Source organism: Salminus brasiliensis, chromosome 14 (genome assembly GCF_030463535.1).
Source record: "Salminus brasiliensis chromosome 14, fSalBra1.hap2, whole genome shotgun sequence".
In the NCBI taxonomy this organism is placed as follows: Eukaryota; Metazoa; Chordata; class Actinopteri; order Characiformes; family Bryconidae; genus Salminus; species Salminus brasiliensis.
The window spans coordinates 31,783,836-31,803,642 of NC_132891.1; the positions used below are offsets into that span (position 1 = coordinate 31,783,836).

The following is a 19,807-nucleotide window of genomic DNA, read 5'->3' on the forward strand; positions in this document are numbered from 1 at the left end:
TCTAGTCAGCAGATTTTTCGCCAGTTGGAGTCGTCGGTTGGAGGGTGAATCGAGTAGTGCATGAGGGGAAAAGACCGGCCACTGGTTGAAATACGAAAGATCTGATCGTCAATTTCCAGTATTTTTGTCTCTCCCCATTCACAGAGATAAAGCCTGGTAGGCCTGGAAATAACTGCCCGGCAGCAGTTGACTATTTACTATAAGGACTTTCTGATTTTTGGCCTCCCGATTGCATTGCAGACCAGATTTGACCCAATGCCAAGCGTAATCTAGCAGTGTAATGGTCAACAAGTCAGTCTGAACGAGTCTCGTCAATAGCCAATGAAAACTGAGCATGGAAAGTGCAGTTTTGAGGCAGTTTTTGGGCAGTTTTTAGGTTTCTTATTCTAATTTTACATTCCACCTTAAACGATGCAACAGCTACATTCTGGTGCTAGTGCATGTCTGATACTGCTGCACCATTTAAGGTGGAACGGAAATTCGGGTTAAGAAGCCAACATGTCCCTCGTACCCAGGGTAGGTAGCCTCCAATATGTGCTGTGTTCAATAGTTCTACTGATTGAATATTATACCAATAGTGTGGAATCGTCCCAGGAAACCCATATTGGGACATTCCTGTGTGACCCAGACCCTGGAACCCAATGGGAATTGATTCCTTTCCACTTGATTCACACAGAGGATCTTAGCGTAGGCTTGTTCTCTCCAGGTCCATGGGGACTTCAACCACTTCCTGGGCGAGGGTGGTTCACGTGATGAAGAATTTAGGGAACTGGATGTTGGAAACTTCCCATTGCATTCTACAGGCAGGAGAATCAGTTCCAGTTCGGCCATGACTGCTAAAGCAATGATACACTGGTGCTTAACAAAGGATGTTTTTTTGTGTCCTAATATGTCCATGAAGTCTATTTCCCTGTATCCTTTACCTTCTATTGTAACAAGAAATATCATAAAATAAGGTGGGAAAAACATGGTGCTCCAATACTGCTTCTAGTTTCTATGGCATGGTTTCATGTAAAGGTTGTAACAGGCCATTTCACTTCCAACCCCAAACCAGCTTCTTCAAGCCCCACTGCATCATGACTAGGGAAAATTCTTCAGGCGCTCCCCCTAAAATGAGGTAACGCAAGGGAGTCTTAATGGGCGCTCCCAGCGGGACCACTAATCAAATCCACTGAGTCCTGTTAATTCCCACTCGTACCTTACTTAGAACTATCCACATGCTCATAATGTAGCCCAGCTGAAAGTGATGACTAATGAGGGGTGTGGTGGGGGGCTAGGTAATAATCCCAGTCTCCAAGAAACACCCTAACATTTGCCAGAGCATTTACCAGCAAGCTGACTCACTTGACGTGTACTTTCTCCAGAGGCCACAGCCCCAGGTCTGGACAACTAGATGACCTCTAGATTGGGAGGGAGCATGTTTTCCCAAAAACCATGGTCCAAAACTCCACCTATTTTCAGAATTTCCCCTTTAGCCCAAACGTAACTGATCAGGCAAGACATGTTTGGTGTGTGAAGTTGGTGCTACACGGCTAAAGTAGTTAGCTTCATGCTATAACCCTCACGATCCTGAAATCTAGCTTACACCCCACCAACACCTATATAACTACGCCAATGGGCAAGGTGGTCACGAAATGAGGTGTGTTCAGGCCAATTTCTGGCGTATTGCTACGTATCCAGCAACGAAAAAAACACAGGAGCTCCACTAACTGAAAACAACCTAGGCAGACGTCAACAGTCAGACGTTCGTTGCTGTATTGGCGGTGAATTGTCAACACAGAAATAGCTATAGCAATCCGTCAAAGTCAGACCGCACCTTGCTCTTAAAGGAAATGGCGAGTGACGCGCCGATTGGTTTATTACTACACGTTAAACCCAAAACACACCCCTGATCAATTAAGAGAATTCGTACATGCCTTTTGTACGTTTCGAGCCGTGCAAGGCGAACTTTTCCCATAGTTACGATAACAAAGACACACCGACGCCCCCTAAATCAAGCTGTGCGGTTGGCGGCTCGCCAAAAGATCGCTAAATTAGGGCCAGCTTGTATCACTAGCTGCCATTTGTTGTTTTTTTGGGGGGGTATTTTCAATCTGGCAGTTGTTCTATACATCTTCTCAAAATTTCTTGATTGTCTAGATCCACATTCCATAAATAATCTTTACATAATTTAATTAATCAATTTTGTTCTGTGTTGGTAAATGTTAGCATTTAAAATTTGATCAAAGGACTGTTATGTGGGGTGGAACTGCTACTCTACGCTCAACCCTCCTCCTTTATCCGAGGCTGTGTAAGTTAGTTAAATGCAGTGATTTATTTTCGTTTCTCTCTAAAGAAGCATTTCTATTTACATACCGCTCTGTAAACAGGGGGCGGGGTCAGCGGTGGCTTTGAGCACGTGCAGTTTATTTTGCAGTGTGGACGTAGAGGGATGTGGGTCTGCTCTGACTGTGAGGCCGAGCACTGTGAGTGTTGTGCGACGGGACAGTAACTAAAGAACATGTGTGTTCACCTTAGAGTCTCCAAAAGTCTCAATAACCCCAGAAAAACAGGCGTTAGATTTGTCGGTAGTCGCATTAAAAAAAACAAATGTCGCTAGAGGGGTCCGAAAAGTGGCAAAGGTTGGCAACACCGGAGGAGGATGGGTTCCCCGTTTGAGTCTTGGTTCCTCTCATGGTTTCTTCCTCTCGATCTGAGGGAGTTTTCTCCTTGCCAGTGGCTTGCTCAAAAGAGGCCCGGACACGGATCTCATCGCGAAATTGGATATTCTCCCCATCATGTGCTGCTGGTGATGAATGAGCCGAAGTGGAGAGATATCAGTGGTGTCCTCAGTGCAGAGTTCCTGTTCTGGACGCTGATGAAATTACAGCAGAGCTGAACAGCTCATGCAGAACCTATCCTATAATCAAACCACATGATGTTGGTGAATGTCTTTTGCGTATAAATAAGGGATAAGGGCAAGAGACACCGAAGGACTTACAGTATGCAGTGCTGTGACCAGGATCCCATCCTGAGGTGGGCATTTGGATACGTAGCTACATTTCAATACATCGACCTGCTGCCTTATGCAAATTAACAACACTATTTACAACCCTGTTATTTTGCCTAGGAATAAAACACATTGATTTTCCTTTTGCGGTGAGCTTGTCGAAAAAAATAATGATGACCTCTGCTGGTTTATGGCACCGCAACAGCTCACAGGAGCAATGTAGCATAGCCTAGTCTAGCTTTCTTTTTAGCATTGTCATTTTTTTGCAGCAGTTTTCTAGCAAAAGAGAGTGTTTGGTTAGATTTGGGTATAGCCTAGCCTAGCCTCGCACCCCCGGGTTTAGCTTCCTGGTTATTCTAATGAAAACTTTAGTCTGCTGGTTCGGACCCTGCGAAAAGACTGTAAGGGTGGTGGCGGGACCTCAGAGAAATGTCTACTTGTGGTAGGAGGCCAGCCCTCCATCTCTGATAAGTGGAGCCAGGAATGACAGTTTAAAAGGAGGTAAATAGGAGGTGACGGGGTGGTGGAGGGTTGCGAAGACTTTGTGGTAGACAAGGGAACAAGGTACAGATGGCATTTATAGGTTGTTGGATTGGGTGGATGGATTTTAGGCAAGTTCCTCCTCCCAAAAATTCACCATGTGCTGAATTCGGCCTGCAAACAAGGGGACTGTTACACACTGCTAATGACCCAGAACATTTATTCTGTATCTTCATCCACATTTCAATAAAATGCTTAAGCTTTTTCCTGAACTTTCTTCGGGTGGACATATGAACTATCTGGACAGAAATGCCCACTCTCAGCCCATTATTAGCCACCTGTAGCCCACCCTCAGCCACATTAGGAGCCACCCAAGCTACCCTGCAAACTAGCGAGTGGGTTTACTTTTTCTTTAGACTGTGACAGAGCATCATGCCCTCACATTTGATCAATCTGATGATCTCAGACGTTGACGTTTCTGTTTTACGGCCCTTGATCAAAGAACTACATGGCAATGCTTAGGCCCGGTATTGGTATATCATCAAATTCTGACTGTCTTCATGGAGTCAGTTCAATAAATCACAGTTAGGGCCTAACGTGGAAGCAGATGATTTCTTCTTATGAAGTAGGAACCTCCTGAACAGCCTGGGAAACCCAATAGCTCCTTCCAATTGAGATCAGATGGGGAGCTTATTAGTCAAACTGAGCCCAAAAACAAAACCTTAGACATATACAGTTTTGACTCTGGAGGTAAAAAAAAAAATCTAACTGGGAACAGATGTTTCTCAGGAATCCAGTTCCTCTAGTCTTCCGGTGAGTCACGGCAACGTGAGAGTGAATGAAGAATGAAAGAATCTAAGTTGGGATTTTCACTGAGTGACTCAGCGACAGCATCTTTACAGCTCGAGGAAAACGACCTCAGCGGCATGGTGCCGCAGTTAGATACCCCGCCTGTTACTTAACAAACCCTTCACACACCCCCGTCGGCCCTCAGCTCTCAGGGTCTGTCAAGACTGTTGGCCCAGGCTTTCCCTCCAGCGGCTCTTTGTTGTGTCGCAGGACGTTCTATAGAGGTAAATTAGCAGGCTGCTCAGAATGCGGCGGTCTGCACCGGACCCTTTGTGCAGCTGTGTGTGAATGGAAGCGGTCTATTCAGCTGCACGGAGACAGGAAGGACAGCCCGGCTTCACGTGGTGGCCCTGCAACAAAAGGCTGGACAGGATGACATCATCCCCAAGTCTCGGCGGCTACTTGAGGACTCGGGCATCTCTCGCTAAGAGTTACAATGTTTGTTATTATGCAGCAGTTAGTTACCAAGATATGAACATTGATGGTTATCATATCATGTACATTTTCTTAATTATTAAGTTGTTGGAAAAAAATATTAAATATTCGTACTGTTTTCAGAATTTTAATCAATGAATTGATTAATGGAGAAAATAATCAGCAGATTAATCCATAATAAAAATGTAATATTAGCTGAAAAGTCTTCAAATGCAGCTTTTATATTTATTTATTTATTTATTTTTAAAAAAGGAGACATTTAACATCTACTATCGTAATATCATAATATTATATTATTATTAATATCTTGTATTTGTATTGGATATGGCCCAGCCCTATTACCTATGCCTGTGAACGATAAATGAGTTATCAACTGAACGAGTCCGAACACAGCGTCTGTAGTGGAACTATATTTTCTGGCGGAAGAATATGCCAGTATTAAAAACATATATTTCAATCAATGGTTTGGTGCTTCCTTGCCTACAAATCCCTCCAAAATCCATGCTCACGCCTGCAAGCAAGCCCCCGGCCATGATGCTATAACCCACACCATGTCGTGTTCTGCTGCTTAACTCATTATCACTTCCTGCTGTGTAACTGCTCACGACTCCCAGCTCGATTCACTTTCCAGATCGGACAAAAGAGCAGTTCTAGCCGAAGAGCCTTTTTCAAGCGCTCTGATCAGATCAGGGGCTGACAGACCGCAGGCAACAGTCAACAACTCGGCCATATGGGTCTAGATCCACTAAAAAAGAGGCTCTTCTGCCTTCAGAAATGGTCAGAATTTCATATCAAAGAGAAGCGGGATTCAAAGTCGTCCTCAGATCGCGAGCCATACAGCGGAGCCTGCTCTCTCGCTCCATCTCTCTGAAGCACAGTCTTGCTTCTTGGGACCGCGTCCTTTCAAACCAGTACAATAATCGAGTCAAAGGGATGCTGCAGAGGCCGCCGCGGATCGTCTGGAAGGCAGCCCGGCCAGATTAGGAGTCCTAACTGGCAAAAGAACAGTGTCTAGTCTTCCTAAAGATAAAAGGACAGACTCTGCTTGGGGAGACCGGAATGTGGCCGTTGCTACTGCTACAGTTCCTCATGTCCTCGAAGCCACAAGTGCTTCGTACTGCAGGGGTGGAGAGGCTATGCTACACTGCTGACACAGATGTGCAAATGCACATACATAGCTTGTCTAGGCCCAGCATTGAGCTGACGATAGTTGGTGCCACATCCGATGCTTTTAGAATGAGTTGGGGATTGAGGATGAAGTGGGGTGGCGATTATCCAACATCATGACCTCACTAAAGCTCTTGTTGCCGAATGCCATCAAATCCTCACAGCAATGCTTGCTCCAAAATCTAGCAGAAAGTCTTCCTCCCTGAACAGTAGAGACAGTTTCTTCAACAATAGCAGAATCAACTCTTTTTGGAGTCCTTGATTTAAGATGAAACCTGGAAAGAGTAGGTGTCCCGATACTTTTGTCCATACAGTGTTCGTGGCTATGGAGACCATAGTTTGGTAACGTTTGTGTGATATTCCCAACCCTGTTCTTTAATATTCCATTACTTACCCTTTTTTGTGGTCAAATTCTAGCTAGCAGTAACCAATACTGCATCAGTTAGGGTTAGGGAGCGTCTAAAATTTACCAGAAGAAATGAAAAAGTGCTATACGGCTACTTTACATGGTCCAAATTAAAGGGGGTAGGTAAACTAACAGTAAATCTAAGCGATTCTTACTCTTCTTCTTTTTGCTAGCATTAGCATAATGCTACATCTGTAACTTCCACGGCCTCAAGATGAGCTGAAGCGTGGCCCACTACTGCTCAAGTGCCAGAAGTCACAAGCACACCTTGATGCTGCAAGCAAGCAAACCCGAATGTGGGCTAATCTGCGATTATCCGAAGCGTTCAAACTGCTGACTTTAATCCCTGTTGTTAGTTGTCACCTTCTGTGGTCGTCCTGCGAGGCAGGCCAGTTCAGTGACGCCCTTAACCAGATCAGGAGAAGGTGGCCGTCCCCTCCTCTTTCAGCGTCATGCTCCGAGAGTCCTATTCAGCGATGGAACAATGGGATGAATATAATTAGCACAGACAGGCTGAAGCTGGGGCAAGGCATCTCTAAGGACAAGAAACAGCGACCCTCTGTGATTCCTAGGCTAATTTCTTTTGCCTTATTAGCACCATGCTAGGTCTACTACCCGCCTTAACTGCAGAGCAAGAAGACATGACAAGTGTGCATTGCTTCAGGGGATCAGAGTCACTCATCAGAGAAAAGAGTCAGTGTGTTTTGGTGAGACTGATAGCCCAGTTCCTGTCCCCCTTAGCGCAGAGTGTGACTCTGATGAAAACCGAGGAGGGGAAGACAGAGGCCTGCTGACACAGATTCGCCATGGAAGGAGGTCAGTATGAAATAGAGCAGAAGCAACAAGAACATGCCGGGAAAACTGCTTGGAGCCCACGGCAGCTGCAACAGGCCATCTTGGAGGAAGATCTCCAAAAAGGCCTCAAATCCGCTGTGACCGGCGACGCCTCCTTGACTGCTACTGCATTTAGATCAGATATTATTTGCCGATCATTTGCATGCAGAGCACTGGGAGTGATCTGTTGAGTTGCATATTACATTTTATAAACCTGCAGCTCTGCATCTGCATATACAGTGAACATGCAGAGAGCAGGCTAGAAAAAGTAAGTGAACCCGTTGGAAGTACCTGGATTTCTACATTGATAACTCACAAAATGTGGTCTGATCAAAGTCTGATCATTATCCAAGTCACAATTAGACAAACACAACCCAACTAAACTCATAACACACATAGTTTTACTGTTCATGTCTGATATTCAACACTTTGAGTGAACATCCAAAGAGCAGGCTAGAAAAAGTAAGTGAGCCCTTTGGAAGTACCTGGATTTCTACATTGATAACTCACAAAATCTGATCTGATCAAAGTCTGATTATTATCCAAGTCACAATTAGACAAACACAACCCAACTAAACTCATAACACACATAGTTTTACTGTTCATGTCTGATATTCAGCACATTGAGTGAACATCCAAAGAGCAGGCTAGAAGAAGTAAGTGAACTTCTGCGTTAATGACTTCTTCAAGAGCTAACCAGCTAAAGATGTTTCAATTAAGGCAATAAGTTTAGGGGCTCTGAGTGGTCCAACGGTCCAACACTACTACTATGACCTAAGGATCACTGGTTCGAAGCCTGAGTAGGATGCAGTCGTGAATCAGCCAGCGCAGAGCTCAGAAACTACTCAAGGCACTAAATCCAGCACGACTGCCAATCAGATGACCCCGGGTCAGCAGAAAGAGCCCCGCTTCCTTGAAGACTCTTTAAAGCCTCATGTTCACAGGAGCCCTTCCTTTAAATTCCCCCGTGTCCCCCATCTCTGACCATCGTGATCATGAGTCAATGAGCACGGAGGCCTTCTCGCATCCGGCAGCTGCTCCAGAGGGGGGGGGGGGGGGGGGTGTGGGGGGTGTGGGGGAGTCTGCTCTACTCCACTGAGCCCAGAGCCTGAAGCCAGTCAGGCCCAGTGAAAAGAGCCAGTATGACAGCAGAGGCATGAGGCCTCACAACAATGAGTACATTCTGCCAGCGACGATCCAGAGTAAATCACAAACGGCGCTCACAGCAACAGGCGAGGAAGAAGGAGTCTCGGCAGTGCTGTAGAAGCGTGTGAATGGATGCAGTAAGCAGCGCTGGTTTGAAGGCGGCAATTCAACTGCATTGATTTCAGAATTAGAGAGGATCAATATATTAGGTGATCTATATTACCTATATTACGGTATTTAATTAGACAAACCCAACCCAACTGAACTAATAACACACATAGTTTTACTGTTCATGTCTGATATTCAGCACATTGAGTGAACATCCAAAGAGCAGGCTAGAAAAAGTAAGTGAACCCTTTGGAAGTACCTGGATATCTACATTGATAACTCACAAAATCTGATCTGATCAAAGTCTGATCATTATCCAAGTCACAATTAGACAAACACAACCCAACTAAACAAATAACACACATAGTTTTACTGAACATGTCTGATATTCAGGCGATGAAGAAGGAGTCTCGGCAGTGCTGTAGAAGCGTGTGAATGGATGCAGTAAGCAGCGCTGGTTTGAAGGCGGCAATTCAGCTGCATTGATTTCAGAATTAGAGAGAATCATTATATATATTAGGTGATCTATATTATACCTGTATTACGGTATTGGTTCTTGTAGATTTGGGAGAAGACTTTTGGGCTGGAGCTCAGGTGGCTTCTGCTTGGTGGTTGGAAGCCAGCCTACCCTCTGATATGTGGAGCCAGGGATGAGGAATGATACATGGCGGGTAAAAGGGAGATGATGGAGGGTTGCAAAGACATGGTTATGGCAGAACGCAAATATTGTCAATGTAAACTAAGAGCTAATAGCAAGTGTTTTAGTGCGTTTCTATTGGTCGATTCATCCAGGATTCTTCAAACAGTGTACAGCTGCAGGCTTCAAATGATGGAGCAAAAAAACAAAAGAAAACGACAAAAATGGAGACACTGATAACCGGAAGAGGAGCCGGAATTTATAGGACGTCGGTTAAGGGAGGGGCTTCAGGCAAAATTCCTGTACTTATTTCATAACACCACTTATTGTGCTTTGAGAGAAACCATAGAAGAACCACATTTGGCTCCAAGAAGACCCATGTTTATACCCATGTAAGTCTGAAGAATACTGAATTCGGTAAAGCACCTTCCGTTAACAAAAGTGGTTCTTCTGTGGTTTCGCTCAAAGCACCGTTTGAAGCCCCTTTATTCTTAAGAGTGTGCCGGACACATGAGACTGATCTACAAATGTGGACGTTGAGCTGCTCTGGTTGAATGCTAGGGTATCATGATATCATGCCTGCACAAAAAGCCTGGTGCACATTGCAGGACATCCTCTTAAGAGTCCACAGAGTCAGGTTTCAGACATCAGACAAAACAGCTTCAGGTCTTGGGACAAACACAGGAGTGAAATCATATCTCAGCTTTGATTCTTCAGCCTCGGGTGAAATGGCCTCTTCACAGAGCTGAGCTGAGCGGCCTACGGCGGCATAGTTTGTGTGTCATTCATTATTCTGTCCTTTAGAGCTTGGAAAAAATGCATGGATTACAATAACCATATGATCAAATACGGACGTGAAAGAAGCTTCACAGATAACCTGGTCCGAACTTCTTCCTCAGATTGAATCAAGACTCAAAAGGGGAACCTATCCTCCTCTGGTCGACACTGGACAGCACACAAAATAAGGCTCTGGGTTAAATGTACATGTAAATGTTCTTGTAAACAAACAGGAGCCAAAAGTCATGAGGGCTTCCACGAATGCCTCAGTGTGAAGGACGGCACACCATGACCAGCATGAAAGCCTCTGGAGTGGTAGATGTTTCCCTTTTAGCTTGATGGACTTTACATCTGTGGACTCATAAGACTTATTATAGGAGGATCATATTCGGGTTTCAACCACAAGTAGGCTCTCTAACTGTACGCTGTCAGCAAGGGTTGGCTTGAGCGCTTACTGGTGCTGCAAATATAGCCACAATTTAAGCTCATCGTCACATGATTTCGAAAATAGCCTAGGCAAGAACCACAGCCACGTGGCACAGTGTTTTCGTACATTGTGTTTGAGAGACTGACAGCTCAATCCAGTCAGATACTGTTTACGATGACGCCACAGATGTGTTCCACAGCGGCAATGGCTTTCTTCTAAGCTGTTGAACACCTCGGTGGAGTCTGCTGTTGCCAACATGAGGGCAAGAGCTGATTCTGAGGCCCAAAAACAATAGGGAAACCATTAGAGCATTCGGTCAAACCTTGGGACCACCAAAATCACCTGTGTGGAATATCAATGAGAAGGAAAAAAAGGAACTGGTGGGCCAAGGAAGACCCCCACTGCTGATGGAAGAAGAATCCTCAGTAGTTTTCAGAAAAATCCTGAGCTGTCAGTCTGACAGGCCAGAAACAGCCTTCAGGAGGCGGGTATGTATCTTTCAAATGCTTTTATCAATGAGGATAAGTGCGCCTTATCTGCACCAGTGGAAAACACATAGGCCCAAGCAATTTCTGAAATATCTAAAAGAATATCTAGAATGTGCACTTTAATCATGTCCAGAAAATGTGTGTAAATATGGCTCATGCAAGTTCTGATGTGGACATTGTGGCTAGAGGAACATCTCTGGTGGGTAGGTGAGATATGGGGTAGGCTCGCAAGTAGTGACCCTGTAAGATTCTCTGCAGTGCAAAATCATCGTTAAATAGAGAGTCTTTAGGGAGTCTTCTAGTGTAAGATTAGCATTAGTTTGTTTTGCTCCTGATTGAAGTTGAAGTGAGTGGTGAAGTTCACCATGGCCAGACCCAAAGAGCTCTCTGAGAACTTCAGAATAAAGGCTGTAGATGTAGATGAGTCTGCAAAGAGGTTCAAAAAGATCTCAGAACATCTCATCAGTTAGAACAACCGCCAGCATGGCCAGATCAGGCCGTCCTAGCAAGTTCAGCCCGAGTAATGAAGCCTCCAACAATCCTAAAATGACATTGTGGGACCTACAAATAAATATGATAGTTTGAGTACTGGCCATGGTGAACCCACGATACCCCACCGACAGCACCACACAGTACTTGATTTTTGTTTATATACGATGTTTATATAAAATGTGTGCCTGGTTACATTCGAAAGGAGATAAATGTGCCTCATGAGATCCGTACGGGTGAAAGTCAGCCTCTCAGGGTAATTAAACTGTAATTTCCTATTTCAGTCAGAGGAATGGATTGCACAGGTCACACTGGGGGTTGAACCGGAGGGTGACACAGCAGTCTTTAGACAGGAACCAGGAATAATATTTGGTCAGGTGGCTCCAATCTGCTCCATGCTATATCTTTCAGCGCTGGAATTATGACCTCACAGAAAATATGAGGGGATGCAGTCTTGTTATTAGACTCACAAGGATACTGCTGGACGTAGACTAACATTTAACAACTGTTTTTTTATTTTATTCTGGAAGGACTATAGACTAGTAGAGGCGTGGGTAGAGCTTTAGGACTGGGATTCTAAGCAATCTTATAGGTTTCTGTAAATTTTAAGGAATGTGCATTCTTAAGGAGTTACCCCAAATGCAGTCCATCAGACATGATTGATAACTGATGAGTGCTTCTTTTAGTTCAGGACAGAAGATGCTAGGTTAATGATGTCTGTAAACACAGTCAAAATCTTCCTTTTTGCCTCAAAAATCCAACAAAAGTGAAGATCTAGACATTTACCAAGATTAGATTGGAGACAGTCTCAGTTAAGTGTTTGTCAGCAACATTAGCCTAGCATCCCTAGTTATAAACCAAAGAAGCAAACATCAGACACCAAACGTGTCTTGGCTGATTGACTGCATCTGCGAAAAACAAGGGGAGGTTTGCAAGGAAGCTAAGGCATTCAAAAACCTAAAAAAAACTGACAGCACACAAAAGAATTTGGCTAACAGAAACGGAGTTTGGAGTCCACTTAACAGAGGCTGCCCCTTCAAATGAACTAATGAGCCAACACTGTGGTATAAACCTAATGCAACATCAGCTGCAAGATCTTTTCCCCGCAGTGGACGACGTGCCAAAGTGTCAGTTTGTCACAGAAACAGCATATACTGTCACTGTTTCTGAACCTAGCTAACTTGGGTTTGATTGCAGGAAGTTTTGTGCATTCACTGCTAATTTTGCTTTGTAAAGAATGACATAAGAGCCAGAAATTTCCTCAAACCAGATATCTAGAGGTATGCACACTGACAGTATTATAGAACAATATTGATGCTATACAGATGGAATTTCCTTAACCAATCAAAGGAAAATCTATCTAATACAGTACTAATAGATCCACTGAACCTTAACGCTGGACAAATTGAACAGTCAACCAAGGCCATTTCTTGTAAATCCCTCTCAGCATAACCTGATTTACCAAAAAAAAATTCCAGACACTGTGAAAAAAAGACCAGTCCACCAGTCAATGGCTTGACCAGTCAAAACCAAGGGAGCTGGCAACATGCTCCAAATGAAAAGGTTCCTTCAAGTTTGCCAGGAGCTGGCAGAGAGTGAATAGGCCCGAGTGGCATTAATGAAGAAATGAAGAATGCTTTCGACCACGTTTAAGCTGGAACGACGGTACAAAGGATGTCAACATGTGTGAAAGAACCCATGCTGTGGCTATGCTCGCTATGCTCCAACACATGAAGGAAGTGGACACTGAATGTATAAAATGAGAAAAGGTCCACGTTGAGCCATAATAGGTCGTTTTTTTACTTTTGCTCGTCTACCTCCTGGGACAGTTCCACTGCTTTTACCTCCACAACAGATGCCACGATTGCACCAGACTCCTCTATAGACGCTCCTCTGGTCTGCTCTGGAATCTTTTCAACAGTGTTATGAAACTTCACAAACAGTTATGGGCTTTCTCCAGACTGACTCACCATCCAGACTAAAATAACACAATGCTACATACACAAATCCGGCTATATACAGACCTCATTTGATCTTCTTCCCAGATCTTACACAGAAAAGCTGTAATCCATTAATCAGTGGGTAAAAAGCTTCACCAGAAAACAAGTTTTTTTGAGGACAGCAGTTTGAGGAAAACAAAGGGCTGGGTAGGATAGGGTAGGGCTGGGTAGAGTAGATAGGGCTGGGTAGGATAGGGTAGGGCTGGGTAGGATAGGGTAAGATAGGGTAGGATAGGGTAGGGCTGGGTAGGATAGAGTAAGATAGGGTAGGGCTGGATAGGATAGGGTAGGGCTGGATAAGATAGGGTAGGGCTGGGTAGGATAGGGTAAGATAGGGTAGGGCTGGATAAGATAGGGTAGGGCTGGATAAGATAGGGCAGGGCTGGATAAGATAGGGTAAGATAGGGTAGGGCTGGATAGGATAGGGTAGGGCTGGCTAGGATAGGGTAGGGCTAGGTAGAATAGATAGGGCTGGGTAGGATAGGGTAGGGCTGGGTAGGATACTGTAAGATAGAGTAGGGCTGGATAAGATAGGGTAGGGCTGGGTAGGATAGGGTAAAATAGGGTAGGATAGGGTAGGGCTGGTAAGGATAGAGTAAGATAGGGTAGGGCTGGATAGGATAGGGTAGGGCTGGATAAGATAGGGTAGGGCTGGATAAGATAGGGTAGGGCTGGATAAGATAGGGTAGGGCTGGGTAGGATAGGGTAAGATAGGGTAGGGCTGGGCAGGATAGGGTAGAGCTGGGTAGGATAGGGTAGGAAAGAGGAGGATTGGGTAGGTCTTCAGCTAACCTTACACTGTGCCGACTGGACACCTGAGAGGACCCAGAGAGGACAGCAACATCCTCTGGTAAGACTCAGGAATAATAATCATATGCATATTATTTATAATTATAACACAATCACAGTGCTAAACACAAAGCTAAGCTATTCTATGCTATGTTACATGGCCTGTGAGATGTGAGCTGTTACAGTGGCGGTAAACCAGCCAATAAAAGCAGGCTTTGTGGAGTTTTTTTTAAAAGCACTGTGTAAAAGGATAGCGGCAAATCTGAGGCACAATAACAGGGTGGAGATCGCTAAAAATAATAGATCGCTAACTGCCCATTCTATTGCGCCTGCTATAGGACGCCCGCACCGGTGCTAGCACGGTGCTGAGTAATGAGGGGAGAGGGAGGGCCATCCTATCCACCCAGAGAGAGCAAGGCCAATTGTGCTCTCTTGGACTCCTGCCCATGGATGGACGTGGCATCACCATGGATTGCTCTCACAATCTCCCAAAGATAGAACCAGCATTGATGGATGTTTATGTAAGGATGGATTCCCAGTAGGACACGTCAGGATTGGGAGTATTGACACCTCAAAATCTTTTACCCCATCCAGAGTTCAAACAGAACCAAAGGGCAAAGGTGGGTTGACGGCCAGCGAAGAACCTCTGCGTTACCCTTTCACACATAAACATCAGCCGGTTTCTGTAAATACCTCTCACTCAGCACTGTACAGGCCCACGACACCAAGCCAGATGGCAGCCATTAAGGTACTGCTAGCAAGTCTGGAAGTCTTTGATTTGGTGCAAAGATCCTATCTGCTGCCTGCTCTCACACACTCTCACGCCAGCCTGTTCGCTGTCTCCTGCACACTCTGTATCTCCTTCACACACACAGACACACACACACAGACAGACACACGTGTGGGGAGTAATGGGAGCTGCTTGTTGAGGAGGGGATGTGGGTGCAGAGGAATGCCTACTTTATTTATCTAACCTCCGCAGCTCCATGTGTGCAGCTCTGCTCAGTTTGCGCGGGACTCCCACCGTTCCCTCCCAGCCTGTTCGTTCGTTCCTGTTGCGCTGCGCTGTGTCAGCTTCCTGACGCTGTCGGGGGAGCGCTCGCATGGGAGTGGGGCTGTGCGCTCCAGAACTTGAGCTACGGACACTTAGGCCAAAAGCATGGGAGCATTTAAAGCTTGAAAAATGCTGCGATTAAGGGTGTTTGCCAACAACCGACACTATACAGCATGTTTACTGCAGAATTACTGCAGAGCCTGAGGATCAATCGGGGTACAATGATGAGGGGTGGGCTTTACATATTAGGCAATAACTGAACAGTCAGTTCCTGAAGTTGACGTGTTGGAAAAATGGTCAAGTGTAAAAATCTTAGACACTTTAACAAAAGCCAAATTGTGGCTATTGGCTAGATGACTGGGTAGGAACATCTCCAAAACATCAGGCAGGTCGTGTGGGGTGTTCTTGTGGAGTGCAGTGGTTGGAACCTACCAGGAGTGCTTCCAGGAATGGACAACGGGTGAACCAGCAACAGGGTCATACCACCTTCCATAGGGTCATACCACCTTCAGGACACCTTCAGAGGGCTTGTGGAGTCCATGCCTTAACAGGGGGGGCCTACACAATACTAGTAATGGCTGATTGGTGTAGATAGGTAGGTACTCAGCATATGACCCATCTGTGGTAGTGAACATACACACACACACATACACACACTAGGGGCAGTGAGCACACACACACACCCAGAGCGGTGGGCAACCAACTCCAGCAAGGTGGGGTAAAGAACCTTGCTCAAGGGTGCAACAGCATTAGCTTAGACGCTAATAAATACAGAAGCCAGTACAGAGACCACAACACTCGACACTACACTTCGCCCAAGTACTCTCGAAAGGGGTGGGTCTTCAGTCTGCTATTGAAGACAGCGAGCGACTCCCAGGAGACATTCGTTCCATCACTTCGGTGCCAGGATAGCCTGGATGCTTGTCTTTCGTGGATCTTAAAGGATGGCGGGTCAAGCCAAGTCGAGCCGTACTCGAAGCTGGAAGGGCTCTTGGTACAAATCGGCTTTTGACCATTGCCATCAAGCACGGAGGGGCTGGTTGGTCCATTCTAGGCTTTGTAGGCCAGCGGCAAGGGTTCTGAATCTGATGCTGGCAGCAGCTACAGGAAGCCAGTGAAGAGAGAACGCAGCAGAGGAGCTGAGCATGGCTGAACATGGCTACTACTACAAGCTTAATATACATGTAAGCATGAGTGGAGGCCATTCCCATTCCCTTAAGAAGAACTCCCTCACTGTAATGGCTAGCATAGCAGATAATGAATGCCACTAATGGTTTAGCTCCCTGTTGAGGCCCACAAAATCTCTGCTTTCCATGACTATATATATATATATATATATATATATATATATATATGACGCTGTTAAAACAGCTGAAGTAGGTGTAGTGAGATTTAACATTCATGACAGGACTCCCAGTATGCGAGGCATCTTGTTTCAAAAGATTTATGAGACAGCAAAAACCAATTCATCAACTAGATTCACAACCTTCATCCAGAATCAGCTGCAGGAGTGAAATAAATGTCCTGACAGGAACACCGTGCGGACCTAAACCACGCCATTGTATAAATCTAAGCCTAGGTCGACTTCAGCGGCGCACTTCCGAGGCGTCCAGCTCTGTCAGTGAATGGAATTCCTCAGACTAAACTCTGCATACCACTGCGGCCAAAACCTTCCCCTTGGTTTACACTTATATATCTTCCATATCCGGGACGTAGCCAGAGGTATTCAGAGTGGGATTGGGAGGGGGCTAAACGAAACTGATCCATTCAAGGTAAAATCCATACTGAGTTCTTCATCAGTGGAAGCAAAAACATGGGGGAGGACTATGGGGATGGGGGGTGCAACAGCCCGGCGTATCATCATACTGTATCGTTCGAGTAATTCGAGCCAAAGATGTGAGGCAAGCTGGAGCTGAAGTTCTTCCTAACATCAAAAGGGGTCCATGACACGACCACCTAACCATCTCATCGGCTAACTCACGAGGACAGAAAAGCAATGGCTGAGGTAAATAATCATGGCATTGCTCTAAAGGACATATCACAGTCAGCTCTCTAGGCTAGTACTCGTGGTCTCGGGTGTTCCTCCATCCTGTCCACCCAGGTCAGACAATGTGTGTAGCAAAGGTTTGGGTGGGAGGCTGTCGCTACACTGTTACAGCAGTGTAACAGACATATCAGACAAATCAATTATGTCTGACCATCTCCTCAACATCTCAACATACCAGCAAGGACATATAGGCTAGCTGTCCCTTATAGTCCCTGGTCGTGATACTGACTGAACTGGATGGTTTAAAGGACAGATTAACCAAGAAACAGTGACCTACTAAACACTGTGACCTTTAAATGTACCCAAAGTCCTTCCAGACACACATTTCACAAAGAAAAGTGAGTGTTTGGATGCTCAATTTTTAGGTTTCTTGAGCATATTTAATGAGGGAAGGTCAAATATAAATACTCTCACAGCTGTAGCTCCAGCCATTAGGTAATCCCTCCATCCTGAACCACGCACAGAACTTCCATTACAGGACCAACTGACCATCTCATCATGTCACCATAGGCACCATCACCAGGCACACCAGGTAGGCTGGGCTAGCGGTCCCTTATAGTCCCTGGTCATGATACTGACTGAACTGGATGGTTTAAGGACAGATTAACCAAGAAACAGCAAGACACTGAACACTCGTTTTTACAAAGTGTTTGGAAATGAGTAAATCTCAATGTTCTGAGGATGAAAACATCTATTAGGCCATAAAATTCCACCAAACTGAAGACCAACTGACCATCTCATAATCTCACCATACCAGCAAGGACATCAGGCACATCAGGTATGCTAGGCTAGTTGTCCCTTATAGTCCCTGGTCATGACACTGACTGACCTGGATGGTTTAAAGTACAGATTAACCAAGAAACAGCGACACAGTAAAAAACACTGTGACCTTTAAATGTACCCAAAGTCCTTCCAGACACACATTTCACACAGAGATGAGGACGAAAACGTCTATTAGGCTTTTCAAATTTGACCAAACTGATGTCCATCTGACCATCTCCTCATCTCACCATACCAGCCAGGACATCAAGCACACCAGGCAGGCCTAGGCCGGGCTAGCTGTCCCTTATAGTCCCTGGTCGTGATACTGGTGGATTTACCCACATGGTTTATAGAACAGACAGCCCATGGAGGCTCAGTCCTTCCAGACAAGCCATTCTGCTGTTTTTTTCTGTGTGTTTAGGTTCAGAAGGTCGATTCTGAGCCCTGTAGCAGTTTTACAGAAGTTACCCCACCGTTCTGAGGACGGACACGTCTATCAGGACCAGGGTTTGGCTGGAGCTGAAGGAACCACAGGTTGCTGGTGTGACAGTGGGCTGGCCCGGAGCGGCACAGCCAAGCGGCCTGTCCATTCATTCGCTCCAGTCCGGCAAAACCGAGGCAAATCAACTGGTCTCATGTAAGTCTACCCCTCCAGACCTCTGTTTGGCAGGCTGCCTTACATTCAGGATGGCCATGTTAGAGACATGTTGATTGGTGTAGATAATAGGTAGGTACTCAGCATATGACCCATCTGTGGTAGTGAACATACATACACACACACACACATACACACACATACACACACTAGGGGCAGTGAGCCCCAATCCACGATGGATTCTTCTAACCAGGGTCGCCCAAAACCATTCCCATTATAAACCAGTCACCAGTGATGCCCAACGGGGCACACGCACCAGCACCAGCACCAGCACCAGCAGCAGCAACAGTGAAGTGAACAGAAACCCGTGAAAACCCACCTAAATCGGGGGGAGTCTTTGATGCAGTCTTCAAAATCCACCGTCATCGTGGGCGAATGTGCTTCTCCCGTTTAAAGCGAAAATTTCATCGCAGAGTAATGGCGAATAAACGGAATACGAGCAACCCCGTGTCCCCTGGCTGTACGAGTCCGTCCACAGATGAGGAGAGCCGCCGTAACGCTGTGGAGCTGCTGGCGGTGTGCGGGGAACTGCTCACCAGTGGAGGAGGACCGTTAGGGACCGTCCCTAAAAAGCCGTTCCTCTGAAAAAGCGTGTGCGGGTTATGAAGACTGGGAGGTGAACTTCTGAAAAACTAGAATATGAATACTTATTAAATAAATATTATTATTATTATAAATATTATTAAAATTAAGTGAGATGAATGTGCAAAAAAATGCAGGTTGGTTGAACAATTAAAGGAGGACATAAACTATGTAAAATTAATTTTCCAGCTTAAGGGACCAAATTATGAACCCAAATATTGTCTAAATTCTGATGTTTTATTAAATTCTCGAAGTTTACATTTTCTTTTTATACAGTAAAGCAAATGATAAAAAATATGTATTTACTATATTTATTTTTTTTTAATTTTTTTATCCCACCAGAAGCCAATGATCCAACATGTCATGATATTATTTAATGCATAAATAATATTAAGAAAGTTTAATCTGCTTCTGAAATATAAATCATGAAAAAGAAACTATGTAGCATGACTTACAAAAACATATAACATATTAACTCATACATTATATGTTTATGATCTCAAGATTGTGACGAATGCAGAATTACTCCGCCCAAATTCTGTAGTTGGGTAATGTAGTTTAAAAAAAAAAATTGGTCAGTGCTCTACATTCAATCACATACACCAGAAGGGTCAAACTGGGTTACTTCCAGGCCACAGTTCTGCAGAGACGGATAGGATGGGGCTCCATCCATAAACATTCCTCTT

The 19,807-nt window shown here is 45.1% G+C and overlaps 1 protein-coding gene across 1 annotated transcript in view; it reads right to left on the reverse strand.

The window, feature by feature from the left end:
• acap3a (ArfGAP with coiled-coil, ankyrin repeat and PH domains 3a) overlaps window positions 1-19,055 on the reverse strand; it is an 86,621-nt gene extending 67,566 nt beyond the window's left edge. The window contains exon 1 of the mRNA XM_072696708.1: window positions 18,859-19,055. Coding sequence (XP_072552809.1) covers window positions 18,859-18,905 — 47 coding nt within the window. The 5' untranslated portion in view covers window positions 18,906-19,055. The remainder of the gene's footprint in view (window positions 1-18,858) is intronic.
• Between the last annotated feature and the right edge of the window lie 752 nt (window positions 19,056-19,807).